General features: G+C 49.3%; 2 protein-coding genes across 2 annotated transcripts; one reads left to right on the plus strand and one right to left on the minus strand.

The window, feature by feature from the left end:
* Positions 1-7,461: 7,461 nt before the first annotated feature.
* LOC140684705 (TOG array regulator of axonemal microtubules protein 2-like) lies at positions 7,462-21,198 on the plus strand. Its single transcript, XM_072933434.1, has 11 exons — positions 7,462-7,632; positions 8,119-8,224; positions 8,793-9,028; positions 10,537-10,689; positions 11,846-11,963; positions 12,921-13,024; positions 14,428-14,632; positions 15,793-16,009; positions 17,065-17,151; positions 19,381-19,833; positions 20,276-21,198. Exons 1-10 carry the CDS (start codon positions 7,478-7,480, stop codon positions 19,614-19,616), a joined length of 1,617 nt encoding a protein of 538 aa, XP_072789535.1. The 5' UTR covers positions 7,462-7,477; the 3' UTR covers positions 19,617-19,833; positions 20,276-21,198.
* Positions 21,199-21,211: 13 nt separating this feature from the next.
* Positions 21,212-22,849, minus strand: LOC140684737 (uncharacterized). The gene is made up of 2 exons (XM_072933531.1): positions 22,004-22,849; positions 21,212-21,349 (listed from the first exon to the last, which is right to left on the minus strand). Exons 1-2 carry the CDS (start codon positions 22,847-22,849, stop codon positions 21,326-21,328), a joined length of 870 nt encoding a protein of 289 aa, XP_072789632.1. The 3' UTR covers positions 21,212-21,325.
* Between the last annotated feature and the right edge of the window lie 1,781 nt (positions 22,850-24,630).

The raw sequence follows: 24,630 nt of genomic DNA on the forward strand, positions 1-24,630 counted from the left end.
CTGGACTATGAGGTGACATTTGGAAAGCTTGGTTCAAGCCCATTCTTTTGAACATTCCTTAAAATTCCTTTCAATTCCCTGACGGGCTCAGTGGACTCTCCCAAAGCGCAGTCACTGGGAGTGTTCTCTGGTGGTGCAGTGAAAATTCCTCCATTGTGAAGTGTTGAGTGGCAGGAGCTGGAATGGTACCTTGAGGCCCAGGAAATGCAGTGCAGGAAAAGGAAACATTCCTCTCCATGATGTTTAGAAGATTCCAGGAAATGTGTCCCATGAAGTCTGGAGCTCCAGATGTTTTAGGTTTGCATTGCAGCCTCTGTTATATTTTGTGTCTCCACTCTGCAGGCCTGACTGGCTACCCTCTTGCCAAGAGGTTTTCCCCGGCGAGTCCCTTGATGCTCTTTCTCTCCAAGCTTCCCATCCCAAAGAGCTCTCCTTCTACCAAGCCAAGCCAGGTCTCCAGCGAAGAGCAGGAGAAGGGGAAAAATGTCATCAGCTGGGATGAGGAGAGTAGAAAACAACAGGGACTGATTTCAGATGGAAAAGAACATAAGGTAAGGAGACCACGCATAGTCCTGTGTGGTAAATTTTCAGTTTCTGTGCTGTTGGCAGAGCTCTGAGACCTTTACCCCGACAGGAACTGACCCTTTCACTGAGGTTTGGAGTGGTCCTCATTTGGCACTTTAGCTTGGCCAGAAATTATGGGATGCTCAGGATGGGTGTGAGTCTGCCCCTGCTGCCTTCACCTCCCTTCCTGGCCATGGCATGGAGGCCTGGAAGAACTTGGGCAGGCTGAGACCTTGCAGAGAGCTGCAGGACAGGGAGCTCTGCTGAACTTCCTAAATGCCAGTGAGCCTGAGATGATGGAAGTGTGGGAGCTGGAGAGCAGCGAGCACCCTGAGAGCTCAGCAGCATCTGGGCTCAAAGGCTGCTGGGGAACTGTAGGAGGGAAGGGCAGCAGCAGAAGCAATGAGGGGCTTGAGACAAGCAGGGTTTGACATCCTGCAAAATGGCTTTTTGGGGACTTGTCTGGAGATCAGCACTGCCTGTTAGGTACCTTTAGGAGCAGGGAGAGATCAGTGATCTAAACCCACTCCTGTGCCATCCAAAAATGCCAGTGGAGCCAGTGGCACCCAGAACTTCTTGATGCCACACATGTGGATGGCAGCTTTAAATGTAGCCACACTTGCAGACTGAGTGAGTGTGAGGAGAGAGGTGTCAAATGTGTACATAGTCTCTCCCTCAGCAGTTCCCTTTGCATTCCCCATCCTGGGCCAAGTTGCCCCATCAGTCTGACTTGTCCTTTCCTGCCAGGTGTCACCTAATAGCATGGCTAAATGTCCTGAGGCATGAATGGGGGCAAGGCTGGATGCTTGATCTGAGCACTGTGGTCTACTCTTTCCAGGCTTCCTTGCTGTATACCCCTGGGGGAGAAGTGAAGAAGGGGTCACTGGGACTACCTCTGCTCCCCCCAATACGCAAGGCAGGAAGTCTCCCTGTTGGCAGTGCTGCAGGGTCAATGCAAAGCTCTCTCCAGCTGGATTTCCAGGAGTCCCAGGAGATGAGGTAAGCCAAGGTGTCTGCTGCTCCAGGGGGCTGTTCAGCTCACTCTTCGCATCACATGTTGTTATTTTGCACTGTTAGCTGTCCCATGTATTTAGGCAGACCTCTGTGTATTCAGCATTTTGCCCATCTATGAAGGGCCAGCACAATGTCAAACCCAACAGCAATGGCCCAAGAGCAGAGGTGGTGGTGGGGAAGACGAGGCAGGGCTTCAAAGCACCTCAAGATGGGTCCTCTGCTGGGCTTGGCTATTATTTCACCCAGAGTGTGGCCAGTTCTGTGCGACAACAGCGACTGAAAGCTTAATGACAATTAATCAGCCTTGCATCTTGTTGTGCATCTTTATGTGTTGCCTTTCCTCCTTCATCTGTGACCATGCTAAGAAGGTTTGCCTCCTTTCATGGCACACTCATTCCCTCCCTTCTCTTTCTACCTCCTCATTTGTTCCTTTGTCCTCCATTTCCTCCAGGCCAAGACCCAGCAGCAGTAGCCAAGAGAAGAGCTCTGACCATGCAGGTAGGTACAGGGCATGTCTGTCCTGAAATGACCATTGGAATCTGGACCATGAGGTGACATTTGGAAAGCTTGGTTCAAGCCCATTCTTTTGAACATTCCTTAAAGTTCCTTTCAATTCCCTGACGGGCTCAGTGGACTCTCCCAAAGCCCAGTCACCGGGAGTGTTCTCTGGTGGTGCAGTGAAAATTCCTCCAGTGTGAAGTGTTGAGTGGCAGGAGCTGGAATGGTACCTTGGGGCCCAGGAAATGCAGTGCAGGAAAAGGAAACATCTTCTCTATGCTGCACATGGCTTTTCTCTCCCTGCAGCCTTTCTAGATTCAAAATTAGTAGAGCAAAGGAAGGAATTTAGCATGAAATAACAAATGTTCCAACCCTTCCTCCTGCCCTTGAAGCAGAAAACCTTTCCCTGGGGCACTTTCTGAGCTGAAGCCTTTGAGGAGTGAAGGAGGTTCATGGACATTGCCTGGTTTTGCACTGGCAGAAATAGGGAAACCTCCTAGGACAGAAAGTCCTTTGGAAATCTCTTCCCCGGCTCTCTCTGTCTGTGTAAGAGTGGCAGGCTGAGGCTGGGGGAGGAGATCCCTTCTGCCTTGTCCTCCCTCCCTGCCTTTCCTGATCCCTGACAAGTGGAATTGTGCCAGACAAAATGCGGTCTCTGCTGCATCTGGGTCAGCCAATGCTTTCAAGTTGAAATCTTCCGTGACACTCGAGGCATATGTACCTTGCTGCTCTCAATCCCAATCTCTGTGTTTTATGGAAGCTCTGCAGTCTGGAACCTGTCTTGCCTGTTGCCCACAATTCTGTTTTTGGGGGCTTGAAGTCTTCCAGTGATTTACATGAACCTTTGCTTCCATTACCAGGCCTCCCAGTGAGCCAGGCCAAGGAGCTGGATCATCCCACCAGTCCTGGTTTTATGAGTGACAGTGACCTGAGGGACAGCTCTGGAAAGGTAAGGGGTGAGCACAGGGATGAGCAGACTTCCTTTCCAGTGGCTCTTTAGTGCTTGGCCCAAAATGTCACTGGAAATCATCATCTTCCACCCCTTGGGAGATGGGGATGGGGATTATCTTGGGAATCTATTGGACAGCTACAGAGCAATTGCTTGGCTATTTCCTGTGGTGCCAACCAGGGTCACTGGTTTGGGGATGGTGCTAAGGTCATGCCAGAAGCATTCTTTATGTGCAAAGGCTCTTTTAGAGAAGTTCTGAGTGGCAGAGCAAACTACCCATCAGTGAACGTGGGAAAAGTGCATCCTCAGAAGCAGAGAAGCAAAGGTTCTAATGTTGAGTGTAAGCAAGGCTGCAAAATAAAATGGGAGAGTTTGACTTTTCCAGGATACCTTTGTGGCTGCATCTCACAGCCCTCTCCTTCTCAAGTTTTCTGCTCATGAACATCAGTGTTTCTGCAACTTGTTTTCACATGAATCCTCCTTTTGGTCTCGCGGTCTCAGAGCCCAAGTCCTCCAGAGCCCTTCAGAGCCGAGTCCTTCAGAAGGCAGGAAGTGAGAAACAGCTGCAATTCCTGGCCATGAGTGTTAAGCAGCAGCTCATTACCCCTCCTTCCGGGGTATTGCACATGGTGTTTATTCTCCTGCCATGGCCTGTAGGAACTGAACTGCCTGCTCACTGGCCATGTGAGCTCTTCATCTGTCTTGGGGCACTCCTATGACTTTCATGCTTCAAGCAGGCCTTCCTGACAGAGGTTGCAGTGGCAGCAGTAGAAGGTTATGGCACTGAAGTGTTTCACCTCACTGTGTGTAATTGCCAGGGTGAGGATGGGAGACCTTCCTCTGAAACTATTGGAATGTCTATGGAGCTGCACTGAAGCCTGTGGCACTCTGTGGACTCTGTGCTCCTGATGAGATGATGTGTTTGGTTTGTGTGTCTCTGCTTACAGTCTGTGATGTATTTCCATTGCACCTAGATCCGTCCTGCACTCTGCAAGTTGGCTCAAAAGAGCTTGGAGCGGAAGAAAATGGAGCTTTTGAAGAAAGAGTTGGAGAGAAGGAGACAAAATCAAACATCCTTGCTACTTCCTCCTCAGCCAGTTGAGCCTGGGGATGCAGCTGAAGCAAGTAAGTGGTGGCTACACTTGTGGTCCTTTCTGACCACTTGCTTGCCCTTTGCACAGTGTTGCAATCAGACTGGGAGGCTGTTTGGCTTGCATTTGGGTGGAAGCTTGCATAGGATTTATTTCTGTTTCCCAAATAAAAATACAGAAGCATGAAGTGTCTTGCCCATGGCCTCACTGAGTCAGTAACAGAATATCAGCTTCCCACCTTCACCTCTGAAGTCTTTCAGAGTAGAAAATTCTGTCTTGCAAACTACACTGGGGCTTCAGACTCTCTCCTGGAGAGCAGCCTCCAGGGAAGGCAAGTCCAAAAGAATGCTTTTCAACCAGGCTGCAACCTGGAAGAAACAAAGTCCAGCTCCTTCTGATGAAAACACCAGAGCTCCTCCTCCTGCCGCTCCCTGCTGAGGAGCTGGCACTGCTGAGCTGTGCTGAAGCCCCCAGCCAGTGCTGCTCTTGTAGCCCCAGGAGCAAGCAGCATTCCCGACTGAATCCCGGCCCAGGGCTCTGACTGCAGGGCTGGGAGCGCTGCCCCGAGGGCGGCAGCAGGGCCCTCAGGAGGCAGCACGCAAGGCTATCTGCACTTTCTTTTGGAAACTTCCCCTGACAGCCTCTGGAACAGGAAAACAGCAGCAAAACAATACTGGGTCTTCCTTGTTTCTTAGGGGAAGCATCACTGCAGTTTGGTTTTAAGCTAGAAGAAGGTAGATTTCGATTATATATTAGGGAGATTTTTTTTTTTTAATTAAGGGGGATGAAAAGCTGGAAGGGTTTGCCCAGAGAAGCTGTTGTTGGTTCATCCTTGAAGGTGTTCAAGGCCAGTTCACATGGGGCTCTGATCTAGATGAAGATGTCCCTGCTCATAGGAGTTGGACTAGATGGTGCTTAAAGGTGCCTTCCAACCCAAACTCTTCTGATATTCTGTGATTCTGTGATCACTGTCCACTGTTAATGTGCCATTGTTATACTTGAAGTTCTTTGGGGTAACAGAGATGTTACCCCCCTCCGGCAAGTTTCCTGGCGCTTTCCATTGTCACCCTGCCCAGCACCCTCCACTTACAAGCTCCTTTTCAGTCCCTGCAGGCTTTAGGCTACCACCTGTCGATGGCACAGCTGCTAGTGGGCAGAGAAAACACCCTGGTAGTGACTTGAAGAAGCAGGTTGTGAGGAAGCAGGACAACGTGCCCTTACTGCCCAGTACGTCCACCATGCATGGGGATGGCAGCTTCCCACGCAACTCCACAGGTAAGCCTGCTCCGTGGCAGCTTTTTCCCTGCACGGGTTTTACCTTGCACAAGGAGCACAAACTGCCTCCTGCCTCAGCCAGCACAGCTGGGACCTCGGGTTCATAGCCTGTCCTGAGATTGAACATCAAATCTACTTTGGAGTTACTCCAGCTTGGTCGTACTGTAGCAGTTGGTTCTAGAAATCCATTGGAAAGTTGAGCTGAATGAAATCGTGGTAAAGGCCTAAGCTTTGCCTTTTGCCCATCTCGGTAACTGGTGCCAGGAGGCTGCTGTGTCTGCAGGGATGAGCTGCAGGGCAGTCTGCCAGGGTGTGCTCACTGTGCTCCTACGAGAACCACCAGGATCAGTTGTGCACTCACCATCTGGGCCCTCTGCCTGTGCTGCTGTCCAGTTCTGCAGCCAGCTTTTCTGCTCTCCCAGCAAGGGCTGGCTCTGCACGGCCATCAGCGGCTCGGTGCAGTCGTGCTGCTGCTCCCAGAAGTGCCCGATGGCTCCTCGCTGCCACCATCCCACGGGCTGCAATGCCAGGAGGGAACAAGCAGTGCCTCCTGTGCCACCCAGCAAACACAGCGGCTGTGTGCAGCAGATGACAGGCACGAGGGGCTGCCTGCTGCTCCCAGGCTGTTGGCTGCCTGCAGGAAACACCCAGCAGATAGTCCCTGGTGGCTCTTGTCTCTCCTTTGTGGGTAGCCTGCTGTACTGTGATCCCAAGTAGGGTGAGATAAGAAGAAGGGAGCTAGGAATGATATTTGGAATGCTCTTTTCTAGTGATGCTGCTTCCATGTTCAGAGTTGACCAGAACTAGCCTGATGTGGCTCTCCATCCATAGTGACTCTAGATGTGTGTGTCTACATGCTTCTGCAGGGCCATCACTGATGTCAGTGGCTGGGTGTCAGTGACACCCAGATTAGCTCCTGTCTGAATATTTTTGATGTTATGGTCCCTCTGTACTTTGTGAGAACATGCAAGGCAGCCAAAAACCCTACACAGTCCAGAGTAGTTTGTCAAGATTCTGTGCAATATTTATACTCCAACATGTCTAAAAAGACAGCTCAAATGTATTCATCTACACATTAGAAAATGAGCTTTTTAGTGTACGACATGAAATTTTTGATTGACAGTGCTTTTGATGACAAATGGGTTTCATAAGAAATGCATTTATCATCTGATTTTTCTCATACCTTGTAAATTTGTTTTCCTTACCAAAAAATTCAATTAAGGCAAACCCAGGACAACTTTTTATCAAGAGAGTGCATCTGCCAACAATTTGCATCGGTATTTGCATTCTTTTTTCCCCAGTTTTCATTTGGAAGGCTTTTTTATCAACCATCTAGACTGGAAATGGCAAGAGAAAGCTTAGGCATTGCACAGTATGCAAACACATCCATTTGATGACAAATAAATTTCACCTCAGCATCTTTGAAATACAGCCAGTGTGTACCTCTGAAAGAGTAAAGGTTCATGATGCTCGGAAAAGAACAAAATCCATAAATTACTCCCTTCCCAACAGCAGGCTAAATGTATGTGCACTCAGCTGCCTGCTGTCTAGGATATTTGAGGTCAGTGGACACAGAGGCGCTGTCAGGTGGAAGGGTCAGGTGTGGCTGTTCCCTGGTAGCTGCTCCGTGGGGATTGAGCCGGGCCCAGCAGGGCTGGGTTGTTCAGGCTTGGCTCGGTGCTGTGGCCAGGCAGCTGCAGGTCTCTCCTCAGGGAGCTGCAGAGTGCCCCATCCTCAGGGCTGGGGGAAATCAGGGCGCTGAGACAAGAGAGGCACCTGAGGGGCTCCCTCCTGGCCGGCCAGTCCTGCTGCCGGCCCTGTCTGGCAGGGAGCGGGAGCTCTGCGGCCGCAGGAACTGCCGCTGGCTGTGGCACCTGTGGCACTCGGAGCTGGCGCTGCGGGGCCATGGGCAGGTTTAGCCTGGAGCTGTGCCCAGCCGGGGAGGCTGGGGGAAAGCAAGGAGCCCAAGGTGCCCGACAGCAGGGAAGCCTCTGCCCCAGTGCCCGTGTGTGCCCGTGGAGCCCTGGCTGGGAGATGGCTGCAGGCCGCTCCATGGCGGGGTGCCCCGCCCGGGGCTGCAGCGCCCATGGCCGACCCTGTCCTTACAGTGACCTCGGAGATGGCCGCTGGTGCCCAGCGCCGAGAGCAGCCGCGCCGTGGGACTGGGCAGAAGGACGCGGCTTTTGCAGCCCCACAGCAGTCCTTGCAGGAGGCACTGTCCTTGCTCGGCAGCGATGACTGGTAAGAAAGGCCCCGTTCACTCTGCGTCCCTCTTAGCACTAAGGTAGGTTAGACGCGTGTCTTGCTGCTGCCTCTGAGCCCCAAGAGCCCAGAGGGCCAAAGGGCACTGGTGAAACCACTGCAGAGCAGTGAGAAGATAAAGATTTGAGAGCAGCCTTTTCTCGGCCTTGCTCTGCAGCAGTGCTCCAGCTGCAGCAGGTCCGTGCTGTTTCCTCGCTTTGCCTGCTGCTCCACGGGGCTGCAGAGGAAATCTTGAGGGAAGAGAGAAAGCCCTGGAACGAGATGATTTGCTGGCTGAAGGGAGAAGCAGGATGGCAGCAGTTTTGAGTGCAGGCTTGGGTGCCTTGGGCCACTGGCCCAGTGGTACTGAGGGAGATTCCTCTCTGCTCCCAGTGGTTTGACTGAGCTGCCAGCCTGGTCATTTCAGAGGGTGCTGCCTAGCTCTTGGGTAGAGAAAAATCAGTCTTTTTGGTACTTGCCTTTCAGGGAGAAGAAGGAGAAGGGACTCTGCATCATCAAACAGCTGGCTGAGTCCCATTCAGAAGTCCTGCTTTGTCGACTTCGTGAGATTTGCTTGGCAGTTACCAGCGAGGTGAGAACATTGTTCTGAACTGTCCCGCACACTTCATACACGGTAGAGTGTAGAGTAGGTATGTGCTTGCTCATCTCCCTGTGTGCTTAGGGTGTGCCTTCTCTGCCCAAGCTGTAATTCAACACTGCAAATTAGTCTGTAGACCTGAGCCTGTGTTTTCTGTTTCCTGTCTGAGTGCTTCAGCTACAGGTGTTGCTTTTTTGAACAGGAGCACCTGAGTCTTTTATCTTTATGACTTGTGCCTTTATGGTTTGAAAGCAGCCCTTGCATTAATTTGCTTCTTTCTTTTTCAAACAAGAGGCCCTAAAATCAAAGCAGTTGATATTAGAGAAGGGTCAAGTAGCACACTTCAGTGAAATATATTTTTTATGCCTGCAGTAAGCAGGTCTGAGGGCAGAAATTGGTGCCAGAGTAAGTACCTTTCTGTGCTTGGGCTCTTCTGCTCTTACTGTGCTTTTTTGCTCCTCTGGACAAAGTGGGAGGTGTTGTGATTTCCCGGGAGTTTTGTCTAAGGCAACTGGTTTTCTTTTCAAGGTGATTCTTATGTTTCCCCTCATGACTTCCCCAGGTGACCAGCCTCCGGTCAAAGCTGTCTTGCTCTGCAATCGTCACTCTGGGAGAGCTGTTTGCACTCTTGAGGAAGGACATGGATTCCGAGGTGGATGAGGTTGCTCCGGTCCTTCTCCACATGGTGTGGAACTCCCCAGAGTTTGTTCAGAAGGCAGCCTGTCAGGCTCTGGGGATCATGGTAGAGAAGGTGACTCCTGCCCGAGCAATGACTGTTCTCATGGACAAGGGAGTCAAGTAGGTTCTTCTTCTTTTAGTGATATTCTTCACCTTCTCCTGTGTGGGTGGGGGAAGGGGTGAGAGAGAGAGACTGGGAATGGTGGGAGGGAAGGGTCCTGTATCCTGCATCTTCTGTGAACTCAGGGACTTGATTCTCTTATCAGCCTCATTTCTTTCCTCTTGTCACCTATTTCTGCCCTCCTGCAGCCTCTTCGCTCTCAGAATCACAGAACTGTAGAATAGGGGCAGTTGGAATGGGCCCATCAGGACCATTGAGTCCAGCTCCTGGCCTTGCACAGAACAGCCCAAGGGTCACACCAAGTGCCTGAGATTGTTGTCCAAATGCTTCTTTGACTTTGTCAGGCTTGATGCTGTCACCACTGCCCTGGGGAGCCTGTTCCAATGCCCAACCACCCTCTGGGGGAAAAACCTTTTCCTGATATCCAGTCTAAAGTTCCTCTGACTCAGCTTCCTGCTGCTTCCTGGAGTTCTCCCAGTCTGTCAGATTTTCCTAGACGTGGTGACCGCTGGGGAAGTGAAAGTGCCTGCAAAGGCCAAGGGGAAAGCCTTGTGCTTTTTTTGGAAGAGGGACAATTGCAATTGCAGCTGTCAGCGCTGTTGGGTATTTTGCAGCGCTGGGAAAAACCACGTATCCTCATGATGCAATTAACGTGAGAAATACGGAGGGTACTTGCTGGGGCGTGCAGCACATGGGGGAGAATGTGCTGGGTGTGGCACAGCCTGCACAGCAGGTGCAGCTCCTGCCAAAAGGAGGCTTGTAGGACTGTCCTGGCCTAAGAGCTGTACTTTCAATTCAAACTGATGTTTCAGGTAAGCCTTGAGATGATGAATCAATTTACAGGCACCTTCACAGGCTGAGTGCAATGGGACAGCTGAAGCAAATGCTGCCTTAAGTGTTGGTGCTGGGCCTGATAGGTCCCAAGAGACAGTCTCTAGAACAGGACAACCTGGCTAAAATGCCTGCCACCCTTTCCTCAGCTTTGGAATAGGGTCAAAACACTCAGCTGTATCCCTTGCCAATCTTTACAAAAGACAGAGGCTGCATTGCTGGATATTGGCAACTTCCCGCCCTACAGTGTGTTTTTCCTGCAGCTGTTTTTTTCCAAAGGTCTGCAGATTTGGGGATGAATGGATGGAAAGAGCCTCATCCTGCTGCAGCTCTGTGCAGTGGGGGCCGTCTGATGGGTCAGCATGAATTGTCCTTAATTTCTAAATAATTCATATGTATTCAATTCCTTTAATCTTTCTCTGAGTAAATACTGGGAAAGAAATGGAGTATCAGATAGTGCAGGGAGAATGAATTCCTCCCTCTTCCTTGCAGGCAGTCCTTCTGTACAATGCTAGCTTTGTGTTTATCTGAGGACAGAAGCTTCTACAGGTGTCTGAAGTTGCAGGGAGAAGCCAGGCCTCGTTCCCCCAGCAAGGACAGGGAGCAGGCTCTGGCCAAGGCCTGTGCTGCTCTTGCTCCTTCTCCCTGTGCCCAGCGTTTGCTCTCTTCTTCCCAGGAGCCGCTACGCCCAGGTGCGGAAGTGCGCGGCCGAGCTCCTCCTGTCCTTGGTGCAGAGAATTGGAGTCACGAAGCTGGCAGGCACAGCCAGGGCTGAGACACTGGCCCACGTGGCAGGGACACTTGCTCAGGACCGTCACCAGGACACAAGGTAATGATCTTCATTTCACCTCCTAAAACGGGAACATGGTTTTGTGTCTGGCTGTAAAAGGTAAAACTACAAAGGAGTGGAAACTAAAGGCAACATTAAGTTACCTCACAGTGTGGATGAGGGTCAGAGAACCATGGAATATGCCGAGTTTGAAAGGACCCATCAGGGTCATCAGGTCCAGCTGCTGGTTGTGTGCAGGACACCCCAAGAGTTACTCCATGTGGCTGAGAGCATTGTCCAAACACTTCTTGATCTCTGTCAGCCTTGGTGCTGCGACCACTGCTCTGGATTGCCTGGGGAAATGACTGTAGTGGGTAACCTGAGCTTGGCCACCAAGAAGGAGCACTGCCAACTTCCTGTGACTTGAAGGATTCTTTACTGAGATCCAAAGAGCTCCGATTAGCCAGTCCAAAAGTTTTGATTGGCCTTCGGTGCAGACGATAAAGCCAACGTGTTGGCTAATGTTCATCACTGAAGGATCCCAAACATCTATTTCACATTCACTTAAGACTTCCCTAGAAATATCTCAGAGGTCTTTAGCCTATGTATTCAGTCTTTCTAAACTACTTCTGCAGGTTGGTAGAATGCTGTCATCTGTGGCTCAGTGACCTCCAAATTTCTTCTTGAAGAAATCTGTGGTTTCCTAGTGGCAAAATCAACCCAAACCACCAAAATCCCCTTACTTTGATGATGAAATTGCCATTAATGGCTGCCAAGGACACCAGAGCAACTATCTGCCCCTGCCCCTGATTATTCTATATAGTATAGAATAATCCAAAGCAAGCATGAGGTGTTTTGTTCTGGCTTCCCTGCCAGTGAAAGAAAGGCAAATTATTGTGCAATGGCAGCAGGACTGCTAATAGGCTCTGACAACGAAGCAGATGTGTTTTGCCTGTTCCCTGGGATCCTTTGATCCCACAGAAGCACACCCACAGTTTCCGAGTGAAATGGTATTTTTCTGTGGCCCCACATTCTCCTCTTGTCCCTTGTGTTCAGCTGACAACACTGTGCAGTGTCAAGTGAAGTAAATCTCCCTCTTTGCTGAGTAGGTAATGCCTTCTCTTGCAAGGATTGCACCTGATCAGTTTAAGCTATCAGCTGCTTCTGTTAACACTCTTCCTTTGTTCACTTTTCATTTCCTTCCTTCCTTCCTTAGGCATTATGGACAGGAGATGGTGAAGATGCTGCTGAATAATCCCAAATTGAAAAAGCTTTTGGAACAATCTCTTTCCACCCATGACCTGGAAGATATCCTGACAAGAATTAAGAAGAAAGTAAGCGCTTGGCAGAAGCAGTGTCTCCTTTGTGCAAGTATTGCCACTGCTAATATGAGATCCAACATACCCGATGTGACTTTACCTCATTCCTCTTCTGCTGCATCATTTTGCTCCTGGGAATGAGCTGTTAATCCCCAGCCTGTTCATCTGTAGACCAGAGAGGAACTGATATTATTAGGGAAAAAGTGGGGTTTTGAATTCTTTGAATATCACAAAGGGGAAAGGGAAAGAGGAGAAAATGGGTTCACATCCAAGGGTAAGGCCCCACGGCGCTCTCCCTACTCTGCCCCCAGTAAAGCAGTTAAGTGAGAATAGTGCTTCTGAGGATAACAGTGTCTTTGCAAAAGACACCGGAAGTAGTGGTGCCAAGAACATTTCCAAATATACAAAAGATGTCCAAGTCAATCCTGATTACTGCAATTACTGTCTGTCTTTTGGGAATACTGCCCTGCTGTCAAGCCCTGTGGAGCTGGAAGAGGCTTGGTGAATTCAACAGCATCCAGTGGGAAATAATTTGTTTGTTTGGGGGGGGATTTTATTCTTTTTATCTACATTTGAGACGGGAGTGTGCCTTTGTGCAGGAGCAGGGAGAGTAAGTGTTGAACCAAATCAACTTCCAACACAGTGGGCCAATCCCCAAAGAGTCCAAATCTGCTGCTTCCATTGAGAACACTCGTTGCCTACCAGTTTACATTATTCCCATTTATGCTCGAGACCAATGAATTTGGGATTTTAGACTGCTCTCACTGCTGCATGATAGCACCCATAACCTGCCTTGGGCTATTGTAAACAAAGAGTTGGCATCACTGAATCTCTGGTCCATTTATTTCTGTAAGTTAGGAAATGTTTCCCTAAGGCTTGGTAGCAGTGGTCCTGGTTCTAACTTGTGTTCTAACCAGGGAATTTCCTATTTTATATTCTAAAGATTCATGGAGTTTCTTGATGTCTTTGTAGGGGATGGAAAACCAGAAGGCTGAACGGCCATCTGTGAAGAACCTGGCGAAAAAGGGGAGCGACGGCTCAAAGAAGCCCCAGGCCACATTGCCTTCTAGCAATCGGTACTTTTGTCAGATGGGAGCACTTTTGTTAGATGTGACAAAGCACATGACATGTGCTTTACATGCCTCTTCCTCAGGAAAATCTTTCTGCTGGAGATGACCAGTGCCAGAGATTCTTTCCTTTCCCTACAAATGCTCTAGGATAAAAAATGTCTATTTCTGCATTATGCTGAACACAACTTTCCTGGAGGGCTTCCACAAAAATTGGGTGACAAAAAGACACCCATTGGTAGCAGCTCAGATGATCCAGTGCAGTGGCAAGGGCAGTGTTGTGGAGGCTAGGAGAGGGCCAAGTTTCTGCTGCTGACTTGGAACAAGGAAAGTCAACCAGGGTGTTCTTTTTTAATCCCAATGTAGTCTTATGTCTTTTTTTAGATGGGTGTTTAAATGAGAAGTCCCAGTCTTGAAACAAGATGCCATTCCCCAAAGATACAGTTCTCATCCATGTGGTTTGGCTTGGCTGATTCATGGTTTTTTTACCCTCAAACAGTACGAAGTTTGAGTAGTAGTAATAGTAGTAGTAGTAAGGGAATTCCTGAGCAACTTTGGCCAACAGGTGTGTCAATGTGGACTTTTTGTCTTGATATTCCTGTCCTTCATATAGTTTACTTGATGGACAGCATGTTTGGTTTATTTCCCCCTGTGCTGCAATCAGCATTTAAGACAGGAATTTGGTCCTTGCTGTCTCTTCATGCTAGTGGCAGAGCTGCTCGTACCTGTTCTCCTCTGATAACAGAGGGGATTTATTTAGCGCTGTCCCACTCAGCAGTGGCAGAAAAGTGACCACGTGTCTCAGTAGCATGGCTTGCACCTGCCCGTGCTCATGGAAGAGACAGGTTGATCCAGGAGAATTGTTCCCAGAGAGTTTGTTAAGCTGTGGATCTGGTCTCTAGGGAAGCAAACAAAATGTGAGCGTAGTTCTGGCATGTCTGGTTTCTGTTTTTATCTCTGTTACTGATTTTCTAGATCCTTCAGATACGTCCCTGTTCATCTGTTCAAATGTATCTGAGCTACTTTTGCAGATTGTCATGCCTGGTGTAGAGACTCTTCTCCAGAATGATGTGTTTCCTTATTATAAGACACACATGTCCCATATGAGGAGGCATTTAAACTTGGAAGTAGTGTCTCTCTTTCCCCACAAAGCAATGTGACCAGTGTGCCTTGGAAGCCATCTGAAGATAGATCAGATGCATCTCATCCTTGGTTTTCCTGAGTGAGCAGTGTGAGAATGTTACTTGCAGGTTGTCTCTTGTAATGATTGGCATGAGGCTCACGTTGTTCTTCAGAGCCTCATGATATTCTAGCTTGAAATCACATCACTAGGAAAGCTCCTCAAGGTGTTTTGGTCACAATTAACTGAAGCTATTATCACCAAGAGGTCCTATTTTGGTTTTATTTTCCAGGGTGGAGTCTACCTCTGATGGACGCCTCCTACACCGTGCAAAAGTCCAGGTCACGTTACCTCGAGCTGTGGAAGAGATGAAGCCGCTCCAGAAGCTTTACCACCTCCTGGAAGCCAAGGAGTTTCAGATACGGATGGAAGGAGTCGCACTCCTCCTAGAGCTGTGCAAAACCAGACCCCAGCTCATCTCCACTAACATTACCCAAGTATGTAGGGTATTTTCATTGTTCCATTCCTTCAGCTCCTTTCCCAGGCCTGGAGAAGTAAAGTTAATTCAGTGTGTCTTGGCAGTACATCCTGGCTGTTTGGGACAGGCTGGTCCCTCTTACCCAGAGAAATGTAATTCAGGTCCCAGGCTTCAGGACAAGTTTTTTCAGTCCAGCTATATTTGTCTGGCAGCTGTCTATTGATGCTGTTGATCAGATGATGACGGAATTTTCTGCTGGTTTAACTGCTGCTGTCTCCTACTCCCAGTTGGGTTAGTGAAGAGAATCCAGCCATTGAAAGCAATAATGGCACTTATTCTCTGGACAAAAAATGGGTTTGAGTGGGGAAGAGACGTTTCAGGCTGGGTTGGTTTCAACTAAATGTTTTTAAAGGATACTTCTGGAAACTCCATCTTGTCTGGCACAGGCACAACTCTGGCTACTCATTTCCATCCTTGTCCCTATTCCTCTAGGTAAAGATGGTGCTCACCCTTCTTGGGGGGCCTTTTTTTCTCTTTGGAAAAGGAGGAAAACAGCTAAGGACAGATCTATCCTTTCTCCTCCCAGTAGATGCTTTTCCCCTTCTTCCAGAAATTGGTGCCTGTCAAGGGACTGAGCCTGCTCTAATGAGAGCTGTACAGCACATTGCATTTCAGAAGTCTACCTGTTAGAGAAATGGTCTGAGTCCTGGAAGAGTTGGTCAGAGCCCTGCCCTCCTCCAGACACAGGTTCTGAGACAAACAAATGAAAACCTAGATCTCCTCCAGCCATAGTTTTGGCAAAATCATAATTGCCCTCAGTACCTGTGTAGAAACCTGGGCATTGTAAATATCTGCTTCCACTCTTGTAAAGAAAAGGTAGTCTTTTCAATTAATAAAGGGAATTGATTGAATGATTTATAGCTGGGGAGAAACATCCAGGGAACTCTTCTGTCCCCAGCCAAACCTCTTCAAAACAGATGAAAATCTTTCAACCAGCATGAGGTTGCAGAACCATTGCAGCGAGTGGCCCACAGGAAAACACTGAAATTGTGCATGCAAGGGCTGACCTGACAGGAAGGATGACTTTCACCTTTTACATTGCTGAGTGCTCATTTCTACATCCCCTCTTCAAACAAGGTCATTTTAATCAAGTTCTCGTGTTATTTGTTCTCTTTGCAGATTTTTGATTATTTTGACCTGAGACTATGTGACACGCATAAGAGAGTGAGGCAGAAGGCGCTGGACGTGCTGGCAGAAATCATCGGCCTCCTGGAAGATGCCCTGAGCCCCGTGATCATCCGTTTGGTGGAAGGAATAACAAAGAATCTCAACTCAAAGGATCCCGGGGTTCGTGCCGCAGCTGTGAGAGCGCTGGAAGGATCCATTGCTCATTTAGGTGAGGCTGACCCCTGGCATGGACTCTCCTCAACTGCGTCTCTGTCTCTCCGACGCAAGAGAACGCTGAGTGCCTTGACAGCTGCTGTTGTCTGTGGAACGCTCCCGCAGACACCCACCAGAAGCTTTGGAGGTGCAGTCCTTAGGAACCAGTCCTCCAACAGGCTTGAATGGGATCAGCAATCCCCAAAAGTCCCAGGAGCCCTTGGCTCTGTGCTGCTGATCTGAAGAGAAAGTCCTGGCCTACAGCTTTGCTACAATTCAGAGGCAAAGTTTGCTTGGGCCCCATCTGACTTCCCAAATGAACGGCTTTGCTGTTGGCATGAAGGGACACCAGCCCATCAGAGCTTCTGCAGAGCATCCACCTTGAAGGCTCTACATTACGGGCATTAGCTGCCTATTTTCCACCTTTCTTCTTTGTCTTCTTTTTTCAAAGGGCAACTTAGGATTCACCAAGTTCATTTCCTTAGAACAAACGGGTCTAAATGCAGCTGGCAATAATGCCTTGTTCCACATGTTGTTTTGCATGGGGCAAGGTGGCTCTAGCAAATACCTAATTAGGCAAGAGAGGCGCTAAATTCCTTTGCCACACAGATTTATGTCAGCTCTGAAAATGCCTGAAAAATTGAGTGCTGAGGAGGCAGGTCTTCAGGGGCTGTTTCCACTTTCTCCACCTCAGCTGCTCTGTGAATTCATGAACTGCCTGACTCAGTGCCTTTCTGTGTCCCAAGGATGGAGTTCTTCCTTTTTGCTGTGGGATGCAAAACCTTTTCACTGCTTACATGCAAGTGAACTCTTGAGATCCCTGATGTGAAATGTGTTAACTTAGCTCCTGGTACAGCAGACAACTTTGGATTTTCAAATGTGAAAGGAGAGCTTTTCTTTTGGAACTTTTAACCCTGCCAAGTAGGCTGGAAGGAAAGAAGAAAAGGATTCAAAAGTCAGCAGAATATGACTTTCTTTTATAAAATGGGGTGGCCCCTGCCCTTTCCCTCCCCACTGTCCTTTCTGCTATGACCTCGGAAGAGTGAGCAGCAATGTGTGTTTCACTTGTAGATAAAGTATCACTGATGAAAGAGCTCAGCAACCAACGGAGACAACTGAGTGGCGAAGCTCTGCTGGTTGTCACGGAGTGTATCACAGGTATGGCCTTCCCTTGGAAGCCAAGAGGTCCTCCAAGGGATTATTTACAGGGAATGCCTGGGAATAGACAGTAGAGTAGCTCCTCCACATCAGGAGGTGCTGAGCTTGTCCCTCCTGCCCAATGCCCAGGGCAGGTGTCTCTGGCAGGTTTTCCCTGGCTGCTGCAGAGCTGTGCAGCATCTGAGATGGGGGCGGCGCTCGGCCTCGGGGCTGAGCTCTCACTGGGGCACCTCAGAACCATTTCCAGGATAGGAAGGGGCTAAAAACAGCCCAGCTGGCTCCTCTCTTGGAGGCTCAGGGACATCTGTGACCCTTTAGGAAAAATGGTGGCAAATGCTGTTTCAGGGGATCAGTTTGTTGTGTTCTCACAGAATTCTTGTTTTGCTCCTGGCAAGTTTTGAGGCTGAACCATGCGGAGCCTGGGGGTCACAGCTTAGGTCAAAACTCACCACACAGAGTGTATCTCACTCTATCATATACTCTATTAGAGTCTATCACACATATCCTTGCATGGATTTAGTGCAAGGCAGCCTCCAGGGGCAGAGGGGCAGAAGCAGAGTGCTGAGGCTGCCTGCCTGTGCTGTGGAAGTGGCACTGGACTGAGCATTTCAGGCTGTGCAAATAGCCTCTTCCTGTGTCAGCGCTGTCCAAAATCAGCTACAAATGCAGCTGATAATTGATTCCTCAGAGGAGCTTGCTGTGTCAGCAGTAGCCAAGGAATGGAAAAATGACAATCTCAATATATAGCAGAGAAGACAACTGATAGCCTGGCTTTAACTGGGGCTAATGGCACTGCTAATTATGCCAGCATCTTTCAATACCAGGTTTCATAGTCTTTGTGTCTTCCTTATGAATCTGAACAGGGCATGTTCAGCGATTGGGAATGTCAAAGGCTCTTTAAAACCACCACCAAGGAGCATTTGAATAAAGTAGATCTCCAGGAATAGGGAATATAGTTTTGCAGTTCTTTTGGTCTCTTTTTCAGATAAAGGAATAAACAAAAATGAGGACTCCTTAAGAAAGTGCAAATGTCCTCTCTGAGGTTTAGTGGGAAGAGACAGCTCTTTCTCTGCTCAAGTTCCATAGTGACCAATGTCTTTAATTGCACTTAAATTCAAATGAACTCTTATTTTAAAATGTGGACCATTACACCTTTCCTGCTTAGCAGCATTGGGTTTGGGTACTTTCAGGAGCTGTTTCAGTGCTGATGACTGCTGGTGGATTAACAGCATAGAGAAAATGAAGTCTCTTCCACCACAGAATAATAAGTAGCTACTAGATAACTTTATGCCTGATCAGAAAATAAGACTGGTCTCCAGAGCATTTCAGATTTTAATCTCTCAGTCAAATCTGCCATGCAAGGAGCCTGTTGTTAGAAAATGTTTGTCTGTGTTTGATATAGTTCAGTTCAGAAAATGAGCAGAGAGCAGATTTCAGAGACAATGTGAGAAAACACTTTCCTTTTGGTTACTTTTCAGTCCCCTGTGTAGCATTTTTCTTTCTCTATGCCCCTATTTCAGTGCACATTGTAAGAAAAAATGCCACTAACATTGGGAGGGGAAATGCCATTAAAACATGAAGATGCTCAAATGCCATGGCAATGGGGTCTGGGTCATTCTCTAAGACACGCTGAGGTTTGAAACAGCTCCGCGTTGGAAGCCACAAAAGCATTCTGCCAAAGACACCAGCTGGTCACCGATGTTTCTAAGGTAGCTGTCAAGCAGCAGCCACCTCTGGTGGGCTGGAGCATTGAAGTGTGTTCTAATACTGCCCTTTGCTGTGTGCCACTGAGCAAAGGGGAGCCAGATTAGACTTCTGGAACTTTACATGGAAGTTACAAATCTGAATCACCCCTTTTATTAGAAAGCACTCAACTGCCACCCTATGGTGCATTTCCAAATCTTCAGTGTGGGTTTAGACAACTTCTGAATGGCAATAAAAGGCAATTTGACATTTCATTCATTGTTCATGCAGAAACAAATAGTGAACTAATTTAGTAACGGTACAAAGTCTGCCACAGGGACAAGGCTCTGTTTGGAGAAATTACTCCTGAGGGATTGGTGGTTCTGTTTCAAGGGTGACCAGCTGCTTTGCCTGTTTCTGGATGATGGGGCTCTGTGTGGTATTTCACTGATCTTTGCCAGAGAGGCTTCCAAGAAGCAAAACTAGAGGTAGATCCTTGTTTGCATGGAGGTTGGTGGGTAAGAAGCTGTGCCTCTCTCCCGGCAGTGCTTGTGGAGTGGGTTTATGCCAGGAGCCCTGAAGTCGTGGAGCGCTACGCCCTGCCCGTGCTCTGGTCCTTCCTGGAGAACAAGGCGCTGCCTGTCCGAAGCGCCAGCGTCCGCACTGTGGCCACCAAGCTTGCCCTGGCCCTCTACGAGGTGATGGGCACCAAGCTGAAGAAGTGTGCAGCCAGCAAGCCTCCACGCGTGCAGGAAAACCTCTCCAAACTTTTGGGCTGCTGAAGGTTTCATGTTCTCCAGAAAGATGACAAAGTTCTGACTTGGACAACTCCGGATGTGACTTTTTACCATCTGCCAAAACTGACAAAACACTAAGGAAGGGTGTGCATCTGCCCCGCTCTCTCCATCGCCCTTCCTACTCGTGACATGGGGGCCCTGAAGCAGCTCCAGACTGATGAGGACAATGTGAAGGCTGAGCATGGCTTAGCCTCACAAAAAGGTGAGGGGGGAGCTGGGCCGCTCTCTGCTGGGAGGAAGGCTCTTGTGGCAGCCCAGAGAGCCTGTGCACATTGCCAGGGAACAGCTGTGCCCTGCATGTGCCCTGCAATGAGCTGTGCTCTGCCAGAGCCCCTGGAGCTGTAGGGCTGCTCAGCCGTGGGGCAGGGAGAGGAGCAGGAGGGTGCATGTGCAGCTGAGCCATTCCTGGGAAGCACAGGGCTCTGGGCTCCTGCTGTCCCAGGGCAGCCCAGAGGCCAGGCTGTTCCTGTGGCAGCCCTGTGCCAGTGGGGCAGGGCTTTCCCCTGGCCTGCTCCAGGGGCTGCCAGCAGCCCTTGTGCAGCTCTTTAGAAGTTTCCAGGAAATGTGTGCCATGAAATCTGGAGCTCCAGATGCTTTAGGTTTGCACTGTAGCCTTAGTTACCCTTGGTCTCACCACTTTGCAGATCTGACTGGCTGCAGCATTACCAAGAAGTTTTCTCTGGACACCTTCTATGTTCCCTTTACCACCAAGTCCTTGCCTGCAGTCCAGAAGAGCTCTCTTTCCTCGAAGCTCAGGAAGAAGCCACCCAACATCAGACAAATGTTTCAAGAACAGGATTTATAGCATTTTTAGAACTACATAGAATTTTTTAGAATTTTGTAGAAGTTTTTTAGTATAGTTAGAGATGTACATATGTTCTCCCATGAAGTCCTTGCCTCCCGACGGAAGAGATCTCTTTCCTTGAAGCTCAGGAAGAAGCTACCCACCATCAGACAAATGTTTCAAGAATAGGATTTATAGCACTTTTAGAACTACATAGAATTTTATAGAATTTTATAGGAGTTTTTTAGTTTAGTTAGAGAGGTACATATGTTCTCCCGTGAAGTCCTTGCCTCCCGACGGAAGAGATCTTTCCTCCAAGCTCAGGAAGAAGCTACCCACCATCTAAATAATGTTTCAAAAATAGGATTTATAGCATTTTTATAATTCTATAGAATTTTAAAAAAATTTTTAGAATTTTATAAATTTATAGATTTTTATAGATATTTATAGTTTTTAGTGTAGTTAGAGATGTACATATGTTCTCATACTTTTGAATAATGTATTTTGACTGTATCTTTAGATTTTTTATGACACTGTAAGAAACTACAGACTGAGGTATTGTTTATTAAGATATATGTAAAGGTTAGGTAACTGTGAGAAAATACAGACCGGGGTATTGTTTATTAAGATAAGGTTAGGCAACGGAGGTATGCAAACAACGAATGGACACAGCTGATGCAAGACAAGATAACAACCACTTACACCGGAGACTGCCTATGCAAGATAAGATCACAACAACCATTTACACCAGAGACTGCTTATAGAAACACAAGATAACTGCAGGAATTAGCTTTCAAATTCCAGGGAGACAAAAGAAGAAATTGGAATAAAAGGAGACTGTTTGAACGCATCAGGACAGCAGTCCCTGGAGCTTCGGTTTTTGAGGCTCTCTGTCTGTTGTCCAGCGCTGCTACTTTTGCTCATATTCTGCTTGCTGTAATTAATAAAATTCTTAATTGGATTATGTTCCGTTGTGGAGCAAATTTATAACAACATCTTTTTAATTGGATATATTTTATTTTGATGATTTAAAAAACGCAAATAAATTAAACATAAATAAACAAATGGAGAATGTGAGACCAGGACCTGCTAGCCAAGGGGTTATGGGAGTGCAGCTCACTTGATGTGCCAGTGTCTCACCACATCCTTTCCTCGCTGGGCATCTCCTCTTATTCTTTTGCCATATTTTCTTTGTGTCATCTGTGCTGCTCTTTGCTACTTGGTATTACAATGGGGCCACCATTGACATGTTTGGGGGACAATGGACCCAAAAGATGCTGTAGAGCCAAAAGCGCCGGCTCCAGGGGCACAAGGGCGCCGTTGTGCTGCGGGGGGCCCGCGATGCCCTCAGCGGGGCCGATGCTGCGCCGCGCCTCGGGCAGCCCTGCCCGGCCCCAGCGCCGCTGCCATTGCCCGGCCCGGGACGCTGCGCGGCCCCGCTCACTCCCCGCTCGCTCCCCTCGCAGCTCCGGCTGCCGCCCTGCCGGGCCTGGCCTCAGCCCCGCCCGGCTCGCCCCGCGGCTTCTCCCGCTGGCCCCGCTCACTCAGCAGCCGTGCCCGCTCCGAGATGCGCTCCCGGCACACTCGCCTGATGGCCACCTGCAAGCCAAGGCCAGCGCCGGGCTGAGCTCACCGCCCGCCGCCCACCGGCTCCCGCCGCCCTCCGTCTCTTCCCGGGGCGCCGGCGGCGAGCCCGGGCCCGCAGCAAACGCTGCCGCAGCCGCCGCTGCCCAGCAGGGCCCTCCCGGCAGAGCCGCTCCAGGGGAGGCTTCTCTGCCCCTGCGGGCGGCACCGCGCTCTCGCCCTTCTGCCCGGGGCACCTGAACGCCCCAGGCGCTGCTGCTTGCCGAGCCGGCCCGGGCTGCGGCGGCTCGGGCCCGGCGGCCGAGCTGACGAGCGGCGGAGCTCGGAGCGGGGAAGCTGCTGGGGCAGCTCCCGGGGACGGGGCGGGAGCCGGGCGGCAGCGGGGCGGCTCCAGGCGGAGCTGCGGCAGGGGCTTCGTTCGGGGCTGGGGCCGGGCCAGAGGCCGCGCCAGGCAGAGCCCCAGGACGGTGCTGCCCCGCCACAAACAGAGTGAGGAACTCTTCCAGAGGCTCCTGTGGAGGCGCCGCAGCCAGTCCGGAGAGAGCCTGGCGGAGGCGAGACCGCGGCGCGCCGGGCATGGCCGGGCAGGGGCCGACCCACGCACGGGTGCCTTGCGGGACGCGGCGTGAGCCGGGCTGGGAAAGGCGGAACACGGACGGGACGAGATGGGACGGGAGTAGAAGGAATGGTAGACGGAGAAGGGGACAGAGAGCGAGCAGAAAGTTGAGCGAAAGACCGATCGAAAGAAGTTCTGCTGCTGCTGCTGCTGCTGCTGCTGCTGCTGCTGCTGCTGCTGCTGCTGCTGCTGCTGCTGCTGCTGAGCTGCCGGAGCTGGCGGCCGTTCCTCCATTGCCTCTGCAAACCCAACGGAGGAGCTGCTGCGCACCCCGTGAATGAATGAAAGAAAGAAACAAATAAAATCCCAAAGTAATTCCTATCAGAGAAATAACCAATCAACGAAGCAATAAAGAAGAGTGTTGGCTTGTGGCTTCTTTCTTCTTTGGGTGAGACAAAGCATTTCATGGGGAAGAATTGCCTCTTCTGACAGTTTTGCGAGAGTGGAGCATTTAATTTTCATGTAGAAAAGGGAAATCGTGTCAGTAATGCCTTGTCTTTTCATCCTCTGGTGAGACGGGTGCAGGCTGCCAAAAGACATGGTGTGTAAAATGAACAGGGTCTATGCCTTTATTAATAGTCAGCTCTTTATTAAAAAGTCAGCTCGGCAGGGGGCTCGACAAGGAGCTCGCCCTTTTGTGACCATTTTGGGTTCACCTGGGGTGTAGACCTGGCTGGGCTCTTGTACTGCTCAGGGTGTATCCATTGAGGCCTTTTAATAAATCCCTACTTTATTCTTTAACTCAGTCTAGCCTCTGTTCTAGGGCAGCCTTCACAAGGCATCACTTTGGTCAGAAAATGCACGACCGCTCACGGGGTCTCTCACTTTGATCAGTTCTGCTCCATTGGCACCTTGGAGGTCATTGTCCAATTCCAGCTTTAGCCCAGGCAGTCCCATCCTGCTTGTTTTTCTCTTTTCAGCCCACGTTGTTTGTGCTCTTGGGCCTGAGATTTGGATGATTTGTCCTTGGTCCCCATCTAGAGCAGGAATTGTTTTGTCTCCCTGCTCTGTGCAGAGAGCTCAGCATCCCCTGGTATGAAGCCCAGACCCACACACTAAAGCAGCACAGAATGTGAAAAATATAAAAGCTAAACCTGAGGAATCACCAACATAGTAATTTTTTTTGTCATAAACAACTGTCACTATAAGTAACAGTTGCACAAACTGCCCAAGCCTTGAGTGTTGTTTGTTAGCTGCATTGTGCAGGTGGTATAAAGTATGTCACAACATGTCCTGATAGTCTACTCTACTCCCCCAGAACAAAATGTGTACTCTGCCTACAACCAGCTCTTTCTATTGCCACCCATCTCAGGGGGTCTCTTCCCCAGGTTGAGGAATTGGAGCAGCTTCAGTCTAAATGGTCTTCAGGTCTGGGATTGCCCATCATGAGTCTGCAGAGACCTTACAACTGCTAGGAAGTGTTAAATCTCCCAAAAGTGGAAAATATGGGGCTGCACAACAGACAGCCAGCTGAATCCCTCTATCATATTCCACAAGAAAAGTTGGAAAGGCAGATGAAAGAGAAACAGGATTTTTGAGGCTGCCATTCCCCAGTTTCTGTGTGAGGCTGCAGATGACAAATAGAAGTTTGGCTGATACTGTTTGTACAAGTTCTGTGCATTTAATGCAAAGCTGGCAGCAGCTGGCTCTGCAACTCAGGACTCTGGCCATGACACATGGGAAAAAGAAGGTGATGAATGAAAACAGCACAGAGAAATCAGGACCCACCTTGTCAGCAAGAATGAAGCTGAAGGATGATGTAATGTTTGTATTAAAGGAAGATCTACAAGTCTTGGCTGCTGTAAACTTTAAGGATGCTCCATAATGTCAGGATTTGGCCCATGGGAAAAGAAGTGATGCTTTTAGATTCATCAAAAAATGCAGAAAATCTTAGTTAATGAGAACTACACATTCCATAGTGAGATGCAAAAACAGGAGACTCCTAACTAGATGTCCTCGGTTGACTGTATGATGCCTTTATCCCCAATCGTCTGCCCTGTTTATGTTGAATAATA

This window comes from Taeniopygia guttata, chromosome 9 (assembly GCF_048771995.1).
Source record: "Taeniopygia guttata chromosome 9, bTaeGut7.mat, whole genome shotgun sequence".
NCBI classification, from domain to species: Eukaryota; Metazoa; Chordata; class Aves; order Passeriformes; family Estrildidae; genus Taeniopygia; species Taeniopygia guttata.